This window comes from Balaenoptera ricei, chromosome 13, assembly GCF_028023285.1.
Source record: "Balaenoptera ricei isolate mBalRic1 chromosome 13, mBalRic1.hap2, whole genome shotgun sequence".
Taxonomy (NCBI): domain Eukaryota; kingdom Metazoa; phylum Chordata; class Mammalia; order Artiodactyla; family Balaenopteridae; genus Balaenoptera; species Balaenoptera ricei.
In genome coordinates this window covers 87,125,707-87,143,749 of record NC_082651.1, presented here as the reverse complement: position 1 = coordinate 87,143,749, position 18,043 = coordinate 87,125,707, and the positions used below count along the sequence as shown (strand labels likewise).

The 18,043-nt window shown below is 46.8% G+C and overlaps 1 protein-coding gene across 1 annotated transcript in view; it reads right to left on the bottom strand.

The window, feature by feature from the left end:
- Positions 1-17,536, bottom strand: part of APOB (apolipoprotein B) — a 39,068-nt gene extending 21,532 nt beyond the window's left edge. The window contains exons 1-18 of the mRNA XM_059943047.1: positions 17,464-17,536; positions 17,113-17,151; positions 15,974-16,089; positions 14,717-14,862; positions 12,507-12,660; positions 11,497-11,652; positions 10,924-11,048; positions 9,850-9,935; positions 8,140-8,359; positions 7,156-7,383; positions 6,817-6,934; positions 6,579-6,725; positions 5,666-5,877; positions 5,170-5,407; positions 4,427-4,603; positions 2,789-2,980; positions 1,057-1,224; positions 389-600 (exon numbers count right to left, since the gene is read on the bottom strand). Coding sequence (XP_059799030.1) covers positions 389-600; positions 1,057-1,224; positions 2,789-2,980; positions 4,427-4,603; positions 5,170-5,407; positions 5,666-5,877; positions 6,579-6,725; positions 6,817-6,934; positions 7,156-7,383; positions 8,140-8,359; positions 9,850-9,935; positions 10,924-11,048; positions 11,497-11,652; positions 12,507-12,660; positions 14,717-14,862; positions 15,974-16,089; positions 17,113-17,151; positions 17,464-17,536 — 2,807 coding nt within the window. The remainder of the gene's footprint in view (positions 1-388; positions 601-1,056; positions 1,225-2,788; positions 2,981-4,426; positions 4,604-5,169; positions 5,408-5,665; positions 5,878-6,578; positions 6,726-6,816; positions 6,935-7,155; positions 7,384-8,139; positions 8,360-9,849; positions 9,936-10,923; positions 11,049-11,496; positions 11,653-12,506; positions 12,661-14,716; positions 14,863-15,973; positions 16,090-17,112; positions 17,152-17,463) is intronic.
- Between the last annotated feature and the right edge of the window lie 507 nt (positions 17,537-18,043).

Genomic DNA, 18,043 nt, shown 5'->3' with positions numbered 1-18,043 from the left:
GCTTTATGCACTGAACTAGCCACTGCAAATCAGTATGTCCTTTGGTGGTTTTCCTGGGAAAAATACCCATTTCCCAAAGATGATTTCTCTATAGCTAGTGCTTCTTCATTCTCAAAACAAACAACAAGAAAACACAACCTAACAGCAACTCATTAATCAGTAGGTCTTAAGTCTCATCTTAGTAAAATGTGAAAAGTCAAGGAAACTGTAATTATATACTGAGTCTAAGTCAGGTTAAAAATAGGTAATCCAGTACCTTCTCTCTCTCCAGCACCCCCCAGATCCACTGGGGCCTGAATTATCTCAATCAGCTGTCTAGCCTGGCCAAACCCTGCAGTCATAATTCCTTCTTTCAAACTGGCTGATCAGATCTTACTGAAAGAATTACCTGCCACTGAACAGCCTGACTGGCCTCTTAGGAGAAGGAACGATGAACTCCAGCTGCCCAGCTTTCAGGGCTACTCTCGCCTCCAGGCCTGTCTCATGGAAGAAGTTGGTGTTCATCTGGACCCCACTCCTAGCAAAGTCCGGAATGATGATGCCCATATTTGTCACAAACTCCACAGACACAGACGGCTTTGTCACCAGTTCTGCCTGTATCTGTAAGTCACAAAACAACCTATTCAGCTTTGTTAAATAACCTCAGTCCCCTGTAGTCAGATCAACCACCCTTCCCACCCCCGGGCAAATATCTCTGGATGGCTCACACCAGAGGAAACATTACTGAGATTCGTTTGTAGGAGGAAAAGCCAAGTTCTCAGTCCTCCAGGGCCAGACCGATACCCAGGACTAGGAAGTGCCCAAGTTAACTTGAAGCATAACAAGATACAAAGACGACAGAAACAGCTGAGTTCTCATGCTACTGCTGTGCCCGAGCAGAGCTAGCGAGGTGGTGCATCCTAGTGGAAGCCTAACGTTTGTCATAAAAGTTAATGAGGTGATTCCAATGGTGATGCACTTCGTCTTGAACTGGAAACACATTTTTTAAATTGCACAAGACACCCACCCTGGAGGAAAAGAACAACCTAAGGAAGGAAAAAGTGGACGGGGTCTTACATTGGCTACTTCCAGTTTCACTCCAGCCTTGATTCCAGGAGTGATGACTCCAGAGGAGGACACCTGCAGTTGTAATCCAAGTCCGGTGGGGAGTTCAAAGGCATTGTCCATGAAGATGTAGTGAAGAAACAAGTCACCCTTTGAACCTTTCCTTACGAGCTCTTTAATCTGTAGATCCGACAGGGGAGAGGAAAAGTACGCTTCATCGAAGTGGGCTTTGTGAAATGCGACCTCCCCCCCCCCATTAGACAATGGTTATTCTTCTTTATCCAGAAAGGAAGGGACCAGCATATTTTAATTAGCTGAATAGTTTAATAAGTAAAGATGAATGATTACTGATTTCAACAAATTGGGATACAAAAAATTGCCCTGTGTAAATATCATGTTGTTTTCAACTGGTGATTTAGAAGGCATTTCAGAATATTTCTGGGCCTCTGAGATTTATGAACTTTAAGTATCACTGCATACCATGGCTTAATTCTGATTTTTTGGAGTCTAAATGTAAATGAGGGTTTACTTGCAGCATGATATATTATGGTAAAACCAATTTTTAAACAGTGATGGGCTGGGACTTCCCTGGTGGTCCAGTGGCTAAGACTCCATGCTCCCAATGCAGGGGGCCTGGGTTCGATCCCTGGTCAGGGAACTAGATCCACATGCCGCAACTAAGAGTGTGCATGCTGCAACTAAAAGATCCTGCACGCCGCAACTAAAAGATCCTGCACGCCGCAATGAAGATCCCGCAGGCCGCAACTAAGACCCAGCACAGCCAGATAAATAAATAAATAAATAAATAAATATTTTAAAAAATAATTAAAAAAAACAAAACTGATGAGCTATTTAGATGATGTACATATCAGTATGCATTGTTCTTTGTTCTTTATAACACATCTGTAAAATAACTTGAGATCTCTTTTATTAAATCCACATTATTATTCATTATATCCTATGGAGTATACTTGGATATTTTCTCCCTTTTTAATAAATTAATAATTATAAAAAACTATAGGGACTTCCCTGGTGGTCCAGTGGTAGAGAATCTGCCTTACAATGCAGGGGACGTGGGTTCAATCCCTGGTTAGGGAACTAAGATCCCATATGCTGTGGGGCAACTAAGCCCACGCACCACAACTACTGAGCTCATGCACCTCAACTAGAGAGCCTGCGTGCCGCAAACTACAGAGCCCACGCGCTCTGGGACCCACGTGCCACAACTACAGAGCCCACGCGCTCTGGAGCCTGCACGCCACAACTAGAGAGAAGCCCATGTGCCACAACGAAGAGAGAAGCCCGTGCGCCACAACAAAGAGCCCGCATGCTGCAACTAAGACCCAACGCAGTCAAAAATAAAAAAAAAAAAAACTATAGTTCATATTTAGATAGTGGATTACAGTTTTCTACATATGTTGTTTCATAATCACTGCATCATTTCAATATTAAAAGGAACCTGTAGCATAGGTAGAGGGAGACACACTTAACATTGTTTTCCGGATGAACAAATGAACGCTGTTAAAAGATACATCTAACATGATGAATAGCTTAATTTCTAAATGTTATCAATTCCTTAGGATCCAATAATCTTCTTCACTGAAATTCAAGACAAACCTGCCTCTTTGAAGGAAGTACAAGCACTTTCTCTGGTTTGTGTGGCTGGGATCTTAAGGGAGCCTGGGAGATCTAAAAGGAGCCCAGGCTAATCTCGTCACCCTATGACGGGGCCTGGCCCGCTTACCATCTGAGGGACCCCCTGCAGGGTACGGACACCGTTCAGCAGCAGCCTCCCCAGGAGCTGGAGGTCCTGGAGCTTGACAAAGCCAAGCTCTTCTCCCAAGATGTGGAGGTAGGCTCTGGCTTCTGGGAAGTCTTTGGATTTCAAATCTTTGATCAGCTTCTCAGCATTGAGCATAATTCCGTTGACCATGTCCTGGGATTTTAACAACAAAATATCTAGTGAGGTGTGAGTGTTGTCAAACAAACACCCGTAGATTCAGATGTGGGACCTACCTGCTGCAGCCGTGGTGGGCCTAAACACAAATGCTCAAGGCGGGGGCACAGGGAAGACACTGAAATCAGGCTCCCACCTTTTATCAAAAGGTAGATAGCTCCTCCAGACTGAGACGAAGAACACTCAGGGACAACGGCGCTTCCACTCTGTTTTTAACTTGAATGATGTAGGCATAGTAAGGGGCACCTCTGCTCTCCAGGACACCAGGATCCCAACAGCTCCCCAAGATTAGAAGACCCTCTGTCTGCCAACCCCTCCCCTGCTTACTCCCTCTCTCCTTTGACAAGGCAAAAACACTAGGGGTTTCTTGGGAAAGCATAGCTGCTATATACATTGGCCAAAGCTTGAAAAACACCTGGTCTAGGTAAGTTCTTATCTAGGTAAGTTCCTAGAGATAAGAATTCCATAGACTGATGCTTAGGCATTGAGGAAGAAAAGAGTGATTGATTGAAAGGCTCCAAACAGATCAAAGACCCTCAGCCTCAAGCGGAGGTAAGTAATAGAAGACGGAGGTGGGACCATTTGCGAGCATGGAGGAGTAAATTATGGCCCTGCTTCTCAAACTGAAATGTGCACACCAGTTTCTTGGCAGTCTCGTTATAATGCAGGTTCTGATTCAGCAGAGCCCAGTAGGGCCTGAGAACCTGCATTTCTAACAAGCTCTGATGTGATGCCAATGACAACCACACTTTGGGTAGCAAAAAGCTAAAGCATAAGAAGCTCCAGATCATACAATCTATTTTCTACTCCTTAAGTGGAGGCTTATGCTAGCTTCAAAGAGGATTTTGCTCCCATAAGCTAGTGCACTGGTGTGGGTGAGAGCCAAAGAAAGTAGTTATTAATAATGAAAATATGAAATTAAAGAGTATAATACTATCTGCTTCTTGAATAATCAATACAAGAGTCAGGTACTTTGCTTCGCTTTTTACATACTTCAGTTCATTTAGTCTTTAAATATCCTCGTGAAGGGTATGGATTATTATTAGCAATCTGGGGATGTGGAAACAGACATAACATCAAGCAACTTGCCCAGGTATGCAGAGCTTGAAGAGAGTGAGGTTAGATTTCAAACCCATGCCCCAGAGTTCATACTATTATGAACTCTATCTTAGAGAGCCTCTAATGTTAGAGAGCCTCTAATTATGTTAGAGAGGCCTCTAATGGGTCTGGATGTGGGTAGACTGAATCTCCAGGAGGCCCATACCTACAGAGGATACTGGCTCTTATCCTCACTGGACTGGTTAATAATTGCCGTAGTTGTCATTTCAGTTAGATAGTACCTTGGTCACTTCCAGGCTTAGATTAAGAATGTTTTCGCATTGAAACCCAAAGCTTTCCTTGAGAGGATACTTAACAGAAACATACCTGCTCACGTTTATCATCTTTGTTGTAGCCAAAGTGATCCACCAAGACCTTGGAGACACGATCAGGAACTTGACCATCAACCCAATACAAAGCCTTGTTGACACTGTCTGGGAAAAATCCTTGCTTCCCAAAAAGAGCTTCCAATGTTGGCTCAAAGCCTTTTCCTTGCAAACCAATCTGAGAAAGAAAATCAGGCAAGAAAATGCCATCATGTTTCTCTGTTGCCTGTCAGCCTTCCATTCCCCTCTTTATGCCCAATTCATTAAACGAGTCTTCGGTGACTACTACAGGGCAGGAGCTGAGCTTAGCACTCCACGTGAGTTTTCTTATTTAAATCTCAACAGAATCTTGACAGGCAGAACTTATCACATGCCTGTTTTCTGGAAGAGGCAGCTAAGGTTCAGAGAGCATAAATAGTTAAACCAAAGATTCAGAGTTGGGAGTGGACTTGGGGTTTGAACCAGAGCCGTCTGACTGCGCAGCCCATGCACTTCCTTGGATTTGGGGTCTAAGGGCTTCTCTGAGACATCTGCATTTCCATTCATATAAGGAGTCATGCTTCAGATGGCCCCTAGTGGGGAGGCAGGAAGGTGAGGGAGGAGGGAAAGAAGTGATGGTACCACTGCCTGATGATTCTTGTTCCTCCGTAGCTGGCTCACGGCTCCCTTGACTTGACTTTATGTTTATGATGTAGAACAGAATGGCCTAGAAAACATAAGACTCTGCTTCAATCTCACACATACCTCAAAGAGGTCAGCTGGAGCTAATCCGAAGACTGAGAGGGTCATTTTCAGCATGCTTTCTTTAGGAAGGTAATTACTTGGATCAAATATAAGATTCCCTTCGATTCTGCCTGAGACTGGGTCAAGTGATGGAAGAGAAATAGATTTGGAAAGGTGATAGTTCCGGGAAAACTTTTTGAAGTCCGTGACAGTTGGAAGTTGAGATTTTTTCAGAGCTTCTTCCACTAACTTTTTCAACCTAGATGAAGAGGAGGAGGATATTGTGAGCCGACACACATCACGTTACTCTTCCACCCCCAAGTAAATATGGATTTCCAATCGCTACCAAACTATTTGGGTTTCATCTGCCCCAAGAGCTTGGCTCAGATCTGCCACCCTTTCACCCAGATGTTTGTTCCAGAAGAGAGAACAACGTATGAAGGGCAGGCAGTGGCTAAATCAGAATTGAGGTTTGGAATTTCAGCCCCCTGTGGCAGATGGGGACGAATTCACTCACTCCTGGACATACAGCTCTTCTGAGTTTAAGATGTTGGCGATGTGGGAAGCCACAAAGTTCTTCACTTGCTCATTCTGTTCCCGTGGGAGGAGTTGGGTGATTTTGTTAATATCTGACTGGGAAGGGCTGCCCATCAGCATGAGATAGGCAGCCAGTCGCTTATCCCCTGGAGAGGCGTCATCGAGGAAAGTCTGAAGTAGGACCTCCCGGACCTGCAGCCAAAAGAGACTGTTGTCACTGTCAGAACACAGAACACGCCTGGCAAGCGTGCCTCGTCTTACGCGCAAGCTGAATTTCTCTCTAAGAATCCTTCAAATGCTGGTACTGAACCTTCTTGCCCGTGTTCCCCCCAGAGCAACCAGCTCAAGGAAGGGTTCTCAGAAGACACCTATCAAATGCGTGTTGAATTCAACTGCATTAAGATACACAAGTTTTGGACAAGTTACAACTTGTCGGAGATCTGCCACTAACTGAAGATAAAGTTGTTTTAACATAAATTATCTTAATATGAGAATAAAGGTGGGAAGGGACAGTGAGAATTTGGTGCTAATAAGTAAGTCAGGTTGTCTGCAAAGCTCTGGAGTCACTGCCACTTTCTGGGGCCAGTTTGACTATCCTAGTCTAGGGGAACTGGGGAAAAATCAGCCATGTTTTCCCAAGAGGGGAGCGATGGTCAGTCTGGCGGGAGGACAGCGTATAGTGAACATCTCACATTCCGCCTGCTGGAGTAGCAACAAGCGCAAATATTTCTCTCACGTCCACATTACTGCTAGGCAGTCACCAGGTGTGTTGAAAGTTGCAATTAAAAAGCAGTAGAATAAAGTCACTAGAATGAGGAGATTTAGAATCTCATTCCAAATCCTTGTCAGTCTGAATAAACTTTTCACTTTCAGTCCTCTTCTGTGGACTTTACCTCATCTCTCAGCTCCATTTTCCGCAGGGCCTGGATGGCGGCCTTCTGAATCAGCAGTGATGGCTGTCTACTTTTGATGCATTTCAGGACTGAAGATGGGAGTTTTGGGGTTAGTTGCTCCATGGTTCTACCAATATTTCCAATGACCTGCATTGAAAAGAAACAAGAGGGAATCAGGGCACAGAAGAAGTGAGGGGTGTACAGGAAAACTGCACATCATACAAAAAACTGAAAATACCCTCAGAATCAAGTAGGTGTGATCTTCGTTCCCAGTGCAGTCATTGCGAATCTGTTCCGACAGGTAATCAGCAATTTCCAGCAGGTCCTGTGTCCCCGTAGGGTTTGTCTTATGATAGCTACAGAATAAGAGGTAGGATTCAGCGAGCATAGCCAGATTTATCTTAAAATATACACTTATATTCGCTGATTTCTTTTTTCAAATCATTACTCTCAAAATGAGCAGTAGAAAAACAAAAGAGTAAGCATCATAATTTGAAAGTGGAGGGAGGGTACAAACTTAATACAGAGAAGCGGGGTCTTCCTTAGCTCCTACGAGGAGAACCAGTGTAATACTCACTTGTTGATCACGTGACTCAGAGCATAAAACGTGGCCCGGCTCTGCTGCTCCTTTGCCATGTTAAAGACTGCCCGCAGCCTCTCGGCAGAGGGCTTTGGAATCAAGGCCACCAGGTAGGTCACAACATCTATCAGAAGGGGGTTGGCTTTCTCACTTTTCAGCCACTGGAGGATGTGAGTGTAACACTGGGGCTGTCCGCATTGAATCAAGGCTTGTAAAGTGATGGGGCTGAGAAGAAAAGGGCAGAGAAAGTTATAAACATCACCTTCTAGGCAGCTAAAATATCCTTGGCTCGTGGTGTTCCCTCTGTCAGGAATGCCCTTATTCCCCTTATTCACAATCCAAATCCAACCATCTTCCAAAATCTCACTCAGATCCCTAGAACCAGAAAGCCTTCCCTATAAGCATTATCCACCGGAGAAGCACCACGGAGCAAAGTCTGAAGAAGGACCCCCTGGACTCAACATCCAGAGAGGTCTGTCATCCTTTGGTCAGAACACAGAACATGCCAGGCAAACACTCGTCCAGTCCTCAGTCCCTTCTCTGATCTTCACAGCACTAACAGTGAGTGCATTGGAGTAAAGAGAAGGCACAGTATTATTTTGTTTGCCTGAGTTCTCTCTCCTCTAGCCTATAGGCTTCCAGAAGGCACAGACTTCTTTTTCTCTCAAACACTCCAGGGTACCCATTACAGAACTAGGAATTAGAAGATACACATCAAAATGTGGGAAATATTTCCCTCCTGTCTTAATACACAAGTATGTATCTACCTTGGATGCAATGTGTGTACATGTGTATTGCCCATGGAACTCTAGACACCTTAGCTGATATTTCTCTATCCAGTAAACATTAACTGACTGACTAATTGATTAACTGGGTTGAAATTTCAATGGTCCCTGAGAGTCTCTGTTTGGCCGAGGTCTCAGCCAGCTACCACAGGTGTATAATCTATGAAAGATTGAGCTGCGACTATTCAAGAAATACCTGGACACCTCGATCAGCTTTGGCAAGAGGGATGTGACTGCCTCATTGCTGAGGGCTCGCAGCTCAGTCACCAGTTTATGGAAGAGGTTAGCTCTCTGGGCATTCTGCTCGGAGACATGCAGTTTCTGCAGCTCCTGGAGGGTCTTCACGATGGCCTCGGCCTGCTTTGGAGGTGACGTGGACTTGGTGCTCTCAAAGGCAAGACCCACCGCCTCGGCACCTGGAAGGAGGAATGTGTCAGAGGGATTCTGGTTTACCTCTGCTTCTCACCCTCATCTTTCTACTGGAAACTGGAGGTCAAGGAGGGGTCAGCAAAGGGGAAAAGAAAAGAAAACTATCCGGTACTGTACTTGATGCCCATTACGTATCTATCTGGCTCTGTGCTAGGGGTCTGACTTCAGTGTTTTCATTGACTCATCACACTCTCCCTGAGGGTAGTATTATTCCTCAATTTAAAGATAAGGGGGGACTTCCCTGGTGGCGCAGTGGTTAAGAATCCGCCTGCCAATGCAGGGGACACGGGTTTGAGCCCTGGTCTGGGAAGATTCCACATGCCGCGGAGCAACTAAGCCCGTGCGCCACAACTACTGAGCCTGCGCTCTAGAGCCCGCGAGCCACAACTACTGAGCCCACACGCTGCAACTACTGAAGCCCGCACGCCTAGAGCCTGTGCTCCACAACAAGAGAAGCCACCTCAATGAGAAGCCCGCGCACCGCAACGAAGACCCAATGCAGCCAAAAATAAATAAATAGAATTAATAAACTTATAAAAAATAAAAAAATAAAGATAAGGGAACTAAGACCCAGAGGCAAGCCACTCACCTTGCCCAAGACCTTTCTGGGTGTGAGAGGCAGAGCTGGAACTGAATCCAGGCTTTTGTGACTCTGGTATCGGATAACCTTTCTGCCTAAAAGACCTGGTGAGGAGGTACTGCTGCTGATGTGGCAACAGCTGAAGCTGACTCACTGCTGCTCACCCACCCTTTCTTCCAGCGGGATCTACTGGCAGTTTGTGGGGGAGGGGAAGACGATTTTGTGTCCCCTCCATCACCCTCCCTGTGCCAGGGAGGCAGGTGAATCAGCATGGAAATACGGTGCAGTGGAAGGAGTCCACTTAGAGTAGACCTGGAGGCCTATTTTTCACCACCTCTAATAGTCTGTGACTGTGAACACATCACTAAGCCTCTCTCTGGGTCCCTTTCACCTCTGATGGGTATAAAAGCACACGTTGCTACCACCTGACATCACAGGTTGCTGAGAACAACGAGGTAAGGCACACGACAGCTTCACATACAAGACACATGCAGGGCTGGGGTTGGACCAGAGGTCTCTATAGTTCCTTTCAGCTCTGAAGACTGATCCCTGACCCTGAGGGTCTCTCTCACTTGCCCCACCTTGTCCAGGCCCCAGGCCTTATCATGGGGTGTATGAGGCTGTCAGATCTACCAAAGGTTGACTTAGGAATCCAGTTTCCTACTTACAAAAACCCAGGTAGCTTTGGGGAACTCTTCCCTTTCCTTTATCCCATTGCCACCTGACATTCTGAAGTGAATGTGCTTTCTCAGTAGAATGGCCCACAGCCAGAACACTAGAGCCCATGACCTCATCACCAGCAGACATTTCATCGGGCCCAGCAAGGAGCTAAGCCATGGTTGGTACATCGTGGGCAGATTTCCCAGCCCTGGCAACCACGTGCACATAAAGTCTTACCTTCATCAAAGAAGCGGCTGTTGATCTTAGGTGTGTCTTCGAGTTTCAAAGTCTGTGTAACCTGTGCCATCATCCCATACTTATTCCTGGTAACAAAGGAGGCACATCATGTCATCGATGGCCAGCTCCCCAAACCATTCTGTTCTTTTCATGTTAAATGTTTCCCCCACCTCTGCTTCTACCCAAATTCTGCTCACCTTTCAACACATAGTTATAGCCAACTGTCCTTCACGGGTGTAGAGAACAAACAGATAGATACCAAGGGGGGAGGGGGGGTGGGATGAACTGGGGCATTGGGATTGACATATATACACTACTATGTATAAAATAGATAACTAATGAGAACCTACTGTATAGCACAGGGAACTCTACTCAGTGCTCTGTGGTGACCTAAATGGAAAGGAAATCCAAAAAAGAGGGGATATATGTATATGCATAGCTGATTCACTTTGCTGTACAGCAGAAACTAACACAACATTGTAAAGCAACTATACTCCAATTAAAAAAAAAAGCCAACTGTCCTTGATCCCCCTGGTGAACAGTACCACCTCCTTCTGGTCATGTTGGCTGTCCTTCCACCAGAAGGACATATGTACCTTACACCCTCCACCATTCTGGAGGGCCCAGAGGGAATGGACTAACATTGTGCTTTGAAAGTCCTTTGCACCTCCCACAGCACAGTGCCAAGACTATAGCAGTTACTCAATATACATTAGTTGACTGACCAGTTTTCAGAATGGATTTGGATACACAAGTCTCTATGCCAATTCCCAAATCTTCTGCAAAGCCTTTATAACCAGGGCAGGCTGTAATGATCCCCAGTTTTTCCTGATCTATAGCCCTTAAAGTCTGGGTCTCAGATATCTTTTGTTGGTTCCAAATTGTTTTGCATGCCTAAGATTTTCCTACCAAATTGCCTGTTAGCTTGAGACAGGAGGACAGGGATGGGCTCTGCTTTGTACCTCTTCACAACCCCCTCCCAGGCACAGCCTAGCCTGCAAGAGGGCACCTGAGAAGCATTCAGCTCCTACTGGCCCCATAAATAATGAATCAAGGCTGCAGAGGGTGACCTACTTATAGGAGAAAGGCAGGAACAGGTGTTGCTCCTTGCAGATGGCTTCTGACACGTGCTTCCTCTTAGGGTCCAGGGTGTACTGGCAGGACTGGCTGCTGCCAATCAGCGTTGACAAGGGGCGGGTCTGTGAATGAGATCAGGGGAGAAGCATTTTCATCAGTCCCTGGGGCTTGAACCGGAGTCTTCGGCCATAGGTATTTACCTTCAGGGAAGAAGGTGGGGGGAATGGGGGTTCTGTACCACTAGATACATTCAGTTAGAGAAGAGAGCTTGGTACTTGACATTTTGACAAGGGGATGCAACAACTCGGCAGACCCAAAGCTGAGTCAAGCTATAGACTCTTCTTATTCTACCCCAGTGGACCTATGATCCTGCACAAAGTATATATAACCTGGTACCCTACACACGCCTGTCTGTCCCACCAAACATAAACACTTCACAGCTGCGACTGCTTCTTATGTTTTCTTTGCCTACAAGTTTTCCTCTGAGATCCCGTATAGCTCTAACATTCCATCATTTTAATAATAAAGAGGCTGCTGTCGTGTGAATAGCAATGCTGATGTGAAACTTACCATGCCTTTGATCAAAGCCAGGGGGCTAACTCCCGTGCTAATGGGCTGGAAGCGATCACAGCTCTCCAGGTTTCTTTCGATGGATATTTCTGTTGCCACATTTCCCTTCCTTGTTTTAACGGTAACGTCACTGGAGCAGTTTCCATACACGGTGTCCTATGGGAGCAAAAGATACAAATGGCGTATTCAACATGGGGAAACATGTTTAGGTTCTTGGGGTGGGGCTGGGAAAGGAGCCAGGGAGAAAAGGTGGATGCAACGTGGCTTTGGGAGAAAGCTTCATCCTCTTTGACAGAGCGTGGGCATTGCTGGTTCCAAGGGCGGCCAGAGCTGGAGTGAGAAAACCACTTACGGGTGATCCTGGTTCTGAGGCATACCTGCTGGCCCTCCTAGGACCTAGCCAATGCTGGTTTTATATTCTGTGCTCGCAGAGCATTTTCTCAACTGTTCATTTATGGCTCGTATTCCAATCTGCCTTGTGTTCTATGTGTCTTGGTTCTCACCCCAGGTCCTGGGAACTCCCTGAGGAGAGGCCTCTGCAGGATGCAGCAGTGAGTTCTCCGCGAGTAGCGCAGTATGGAACTCAGAACATAGTAAGGGCTCAAAAGTGTTCGTGGGACTGAAGTAAATTGAATTCTCTCTCCGATCAAAACCTGAAATTCTTAAAAGAGGCTGGCAAGTAGATTCAATTATTTTCTGTGTTTAAAACAACACAGAGGCTATACCTTGTGGAAACAGAACAAAATCAAACAAAGGAGTAGGGTGGTTGGGACTCCCCAGAAACTGCTATAAAATTAGACCCAACCTGCTCAGGCTGTGTGGGCTGAGCCCTCAATGAGCCCAGAGGCTGGGGCGAGCCCTGGGCACTGTGCTTCACACCAATATCGGGCCTCCCGTGTAATTAGCCATGCAGCTGAGTCAACGATCCACCTGATGTATAAGTGGGACCTGGCTCCAATATGTGAAGATGCGTTCAAAGGGCCACTGTTATCAGCTTTCTGAATTCTCACCAGAAATAACACTTGTTTAGCCTCTTCTGTCTCCAGGGGAAGCAGGAGGGCAGAAATGATGCCCCTCTTGATGTTCAGGATGTGTTTAGGCTCTTCTTTCTCTGGGTAAAGTAAAACTTGCTTCCCTTCAGGAACAGCCAGCCTGAGATCGTACCTGTCCCAGAGAGAGTGTGGTCACTGAGTGTCCTTTCTCCACCATGAGCCTGATGGACATAAGCTGGGTGGCTTTGTAGCCTCCTTTTTACTTATTTTCTTTTTACATTTTTTCTTCATACATAGCAACACACATCTATATATATTTTTTCAAGAGCATACAAATATGTGTATGCTTTTGGTATTCTTTCATTTCTTTTCCTTTTTTGCTTGGCTCACTCATCCTCTCTCTCTTTTCTACCCACATCGGGTCTCTGCAGCCACACTCCCCCACAGAACAACCTACTGGGCATCCCATTTGTATCTCCACACTCAGACAACCCGGTATAGAAGCGTGGGAGTGAAAACACCTGCATAGAAAGAGTTTGTTGGTCCTTGTTTTATCCAAATGGGATGGTATTATGCATACTTGTCTTTCTCTTGTTTTTCTCATTTAATTTATACTCCATGAAAATCCTTCTGAGTCATTTGGTAGCGCTCTAACAGATTCTTTTTAGAAAGTTGTATAACATTCCATTCTATGGTTATATATACTTTATTCATAGTCCCCTGTTTGATGGCATTCACTTTCTCTTCCTGGATTTTTTAGGTTTTTTTTTTTGCCACACGAACAACACTGAAATAAACATTTTTATGCATCTATTGTCACACATTACTACTTTTCTTTTCATAGGCTAGAGTCCCAGCATTTGAAATTGCTGTGTCAAATGCTACAAGTATTTTTAATTATAGTAGATATTGACTAATGGCACTCATTCTCACCAGCAGTGCACGAGGGTACACTGTTCCTCATAGGCTTGTTAGCAACAAGTGCTATAGCTGTTTTCAATTTCTGTAGTCTTATGGGTATAAGGTGATAAATATCTCGTTGTTACATTAATTGCATCTCCTGACCCCTGGTGAATTGGAGCTCCTTTCCATACATTTGTTGGACATTCATTCACTCTTTTATATGATCTCAGGCTATGTCTAAAGCCTGGGTCAACTCGGATCTAAGGGACCTTTCTTTGGGGACTTCCTTAGGGGGTTTCACACGGCCTGGCAGCACCTGCTCTAGTTAAGTCAGAATAAAGAAAAGGAGACCAGGTATGTTTCCCACAGCTGTCCATCCTCTCAGAAAATTCCAGACACTGATGCAGGCTCACAGGAAAGCCTTGAGGTGGCCAAAAGCAGGAGTCCTTTTTTGCAGGAGGGTAAGAACCAAAAAGGAACTATGACTCCCTTCTGTCACTGCACCCCACTCCCTCAGATGCATCTAAGTCTTGGATAAAATAAGATGTATTGGTAAGAGACAGAAGCATCAAGGCCTATTCTGGCTTCCGAGTCTAACGTTTAACAAACTGAAAGAAGGGCACGGGGGGAGTTTCCGATGTTACCAAATCAACAAATCCATGACTGTCTATATTTGCACACACTCAGGACACTACAGACTGTGATCTGGAGATGAGGCAGGGATAATGTTCAAAAAAATCTAACAACCAGTACAACGTGAGCACTGATCAGTCAGAAGTGATGCCGGTCATAAACGACAGGCATGGCCCGGTCAGTGCGCACTGGCAAAATGCCAGCCCTGGAGGGCGACCAGCTCGGGCCTCAGCTCTCCCTGGACCCCTTGAAGCTGGTGTCCTCTGCTGAGCAGGCCCGGCACTGCCATGTTTGGCCACAGCAAGTCCTGCCGGGACCCTGTCTGAAGACTACGAGGCGCAGTCTTGTTTCATTCTTTAAACGTGAATTCTCTTGCTTAAACAAACCATCTCAGCTTTACTGTCTCAAGGAGTTTTAAAGCGTGAGATCTTTTAGGACCACATTTAAATGATAATTAGGGGAACTTCAGTAGGGGAGGGTAAATACTGCTTCCCTCTTTTTGATTGTTGGGAAAACTCAGCAATTCCCTGATCCATGGTGAATAGAGAATACCAATACTTACACTCACATACATGCCCAACATAAACACACACATTCATGCCTCAGTGGACACACACACACACACGCTCATGCACAACACGTGCAGTGGCACTCAGAGCTCAGAAATTTAAATGCACAGGCCCACGTCTTACTTGGACATGGCGGCAGCAAACTCCTCAGAGTTCTTGGCCTTCTTCAGCAAGGCCTTGCCCTCAGGGTTGAAGCCATACACCTCTTTCAGGGTGCAGTGGCTCGTCTTCAGGATGAAGTTGCAGAGTTGGGGGACCTCCAGCTCAACCTGACAACAGAGGGTAACAGCACACTAAGACTCTCCATCAAGAACACAAGATCCCCCCTCAGCCCAGGGCTTTCCGGCCTTTTCCATGTCCTAGGGTACCATGCTTCTGAAGTTTTCCCCCATGCATGCAAAGGATGATATCTTCTTATTGGTTCTAAATGTACTCCCTTTAAAGACGTACAACTGGCTAGAAGAAATGCAGCCTAGGAGTGAGGGTTTGGAAGAAAACCAGGAGGCAGGAGGAGAGCTATCACTGCTTTCAACAGCAAATGTTTCCTTAATGTAAATAGAAAAACCAAAAATTCAAGACCATTGTACCTATCAGGGCCTATTCAGAGCTTTGCATGCAGCTGGAGTTTAAACAGATCCCTAGTTGTTATCCAGCACTGCTTAAAGAACTTTCTGCAGTGCTGGAAATGTTCTATATTCTCACTATCCAATATGGGAGCTGCTAGGTGTGGGTGCCTATTGGGCATTTGAAATGTGGCTAGTGTGACTAAGAATCTGAATTTTTACTTTCATTCAATTTAAATAGCCACACGTGGCTAATGGCTACCTTATCTGACAGCACAGACGCTGGGACCCTAGAAAGAAGAGGGTGGCCCAGCCTGACTTCTCTTTCCCAGACCAACCCCAATAGTGGCCCTTAGATCTGTTCCACAGGAACATGGATAGGAGTACAGTCAGTCTCAACAATAAGTAAAGTTTTATTTGAGAACAAATTGCACATAAAAAATTTTCTTTTTTCCGTTTTGTCTTTAGTAGCAGATACTATTTGACTTAGATGATAAAAACGGCACTCCAGAATGCTTTCCTGGGATGCTCACCTCCCTTGGCCCACCCGCTGGACATCTCTCAACATATTAAATCTTCTGGTCTGCAATCCTGATATTCTAAATCACATATTCTAATTACATCTTGGAAGCTAATGGGAAAATAAACCTGGTGGGTAAAATTTGTTTTCTGTGGCAGACAACTTCTCAGCAAAGTGGCTGACTTTCAAACTGAGGGCCAGTCCAGCACTTGGAGATTACGACAGTCCTGGCACAAGCCGGGTTTGCTCAGCCCTGGGCTCCAGGGTCCTCCAGTGGCCCTCTATCTCCCCTCATACCTTGCAGTTGATCTTGGTGGAGCTTCTTGAATCAGCAGTCCCGGGGACTCCACTGGAACTCTCAGCCTCATAGTTGTATACATATTTCCTGAGGTGCTTGAATCGCGTTGCATCTTCTGCAATGAGGAGAAATAAGTCAGCTACATAGCAGAAATAACTTGCCCGAGGACAGTCAATCCTGGGCAGAGAGGGATAGTGGCAAAGATAATAAAAAATGGTAATTAAACTCAAATTATTTTTAATTGATTTTGCCTTATACTTAATTTTCCTTTATAGATTTAGCTTCTGGCATTATGATTTTGCTGAGGCTAATATTTAAATTAGTTGGTAATCTTTGAATATATAATCTGAGGCACAAGGCAGGGCGTGTCAAGTAATGAGGCTCAGAAAGTCTATAGAAAAGACTCCCTGGAAAATTAAGAGTTGATAGCATAAAAGCAAATATCTCTCATTGCCTTTTCAGCTTGAAAATACCATAATTCTGTGGCTCTTTTTTGATTCTACCAAACATCTGAGGCTAAGTTCATTAAGCGTTAAGGGTATCCGGCTGATTTAAGAAACCCCCAAGAAGGAATTTCCGGAGGTTTCCACAGTGCATGAGAGGCATTTTCTGAACAATTTAAGAAAAAGAACATTTGGGTCATGAGCCCAGGTGCAGTGATGCCAGATGCCCACGAGATGGCAGTGCTGCTCCATCAGAGGGCAGCCTCCGGCTCTTGGGAGAACACAGGGTACCACTGCAAGGCCAGCTCCTTTGACCCCTAGGAGTCAGGTAAATACAAAGGGGTGGGCATCTGGATTTCTGCACAAAGGTTAAAGTCAGCATTTCCTCACCTTCCTGCCCTTCAGATTAATGATTAGCCCCTCACAAACAGGACGCATGTCTCTTTAAAGTGTCTATGGACCAACAGTTGACGGTCCCTTCCCCACCCTACTCCCAGGCTGAACTTTTAGGACAGATGGGAAGGGCGGGTAGAAGAGAGCGGAGACCCCTTGGAGGGGGTCAGAGGCTCAAGGAACTGGCTTCTTGGGCCCAGAGCAGGGTACACCAATCACAGCATCACAGCATTTAAGTGGCCTGAGGTGTAGGGGGAGGGGGGGAGGGGTGCCCTTCCTTGCCCCAGCGGGAAATGCCTTACTTGGACAGCTCGGGCTGACATTTTCCGGCACGGTGTCTCCTGTAAGAAAGGGAGAACGACAACTGTGGGTTTTCCCGTTCTTCCAGATGGGTCCCAGCGTCTGACAGGGACGACAAGTGCAGAGGACTTTTAGCGTCTTGGAGGGAAGCAGGTTTTGAAGAACCCAATCCCCAGCCCCTCCCGTTACCTGAGTCTGGAGGAGCCACCCAGCTGGTCCTGTGCCCCTGTCCCCCGACCCTGTGGCTGTCCTCCCTCTGACCCAGGCCCGAGCTGCCCCAGCCCCCGCTCGTGCCCTGGCTCCCGCCCCCCAGCCCCGGCCTGGCGCCCCAGCGGCCGGGGGGCCTCACTCACTGGCCCGGGCGCTGGCGGCAAGCAGCAGCAGCGGCAGCAGCAGCGGCAGCAGCGCCGGCCTCGGGGGGCCCATGGCCGACCTGAGCGGCGGCTCCCTCCCGCCCGCTGGCTGGGCCTGGCCTCCGCGCTGCTCGCTGGCTCCTTAGGGACCGGCGCCCACAGGCAGCAGCTCCGCACCCGCACCCGCTCCGCACTCGCACCCGCGGGAGGAATGCGGGGCCGGCGCCCGGGCCTGATTTATACGAGGCCGCCCGCCCAGGGCTGCAGCTGAAAGAGCGCCGGGCGAATTGCAAAAGGTCCAAAGGGCAGCGTCCGGGGCCTGTTTGCTTTTCCGCACCAGGCCCGGCTCTGAGGACCGAGGAGGGGGCTCAGCCTGGACTCAGCCAGGGCCACTGGGGCCTTGCCTCTCGCCTGTCCTTTCCCCGGGGTCTCAGGGCCCCGGGCCAGTGGGCTCAGCACCCGAGGCGCCTGCCCTGCGCTAGGGGTGCCTCCGGGAGATGACCAAGCACGGGAACCAAACCCGCCCCTGCTCCCTGCGCTTTGTAACCACTGGGAAGCCAGTCCTTCACAGCGTCTTGGT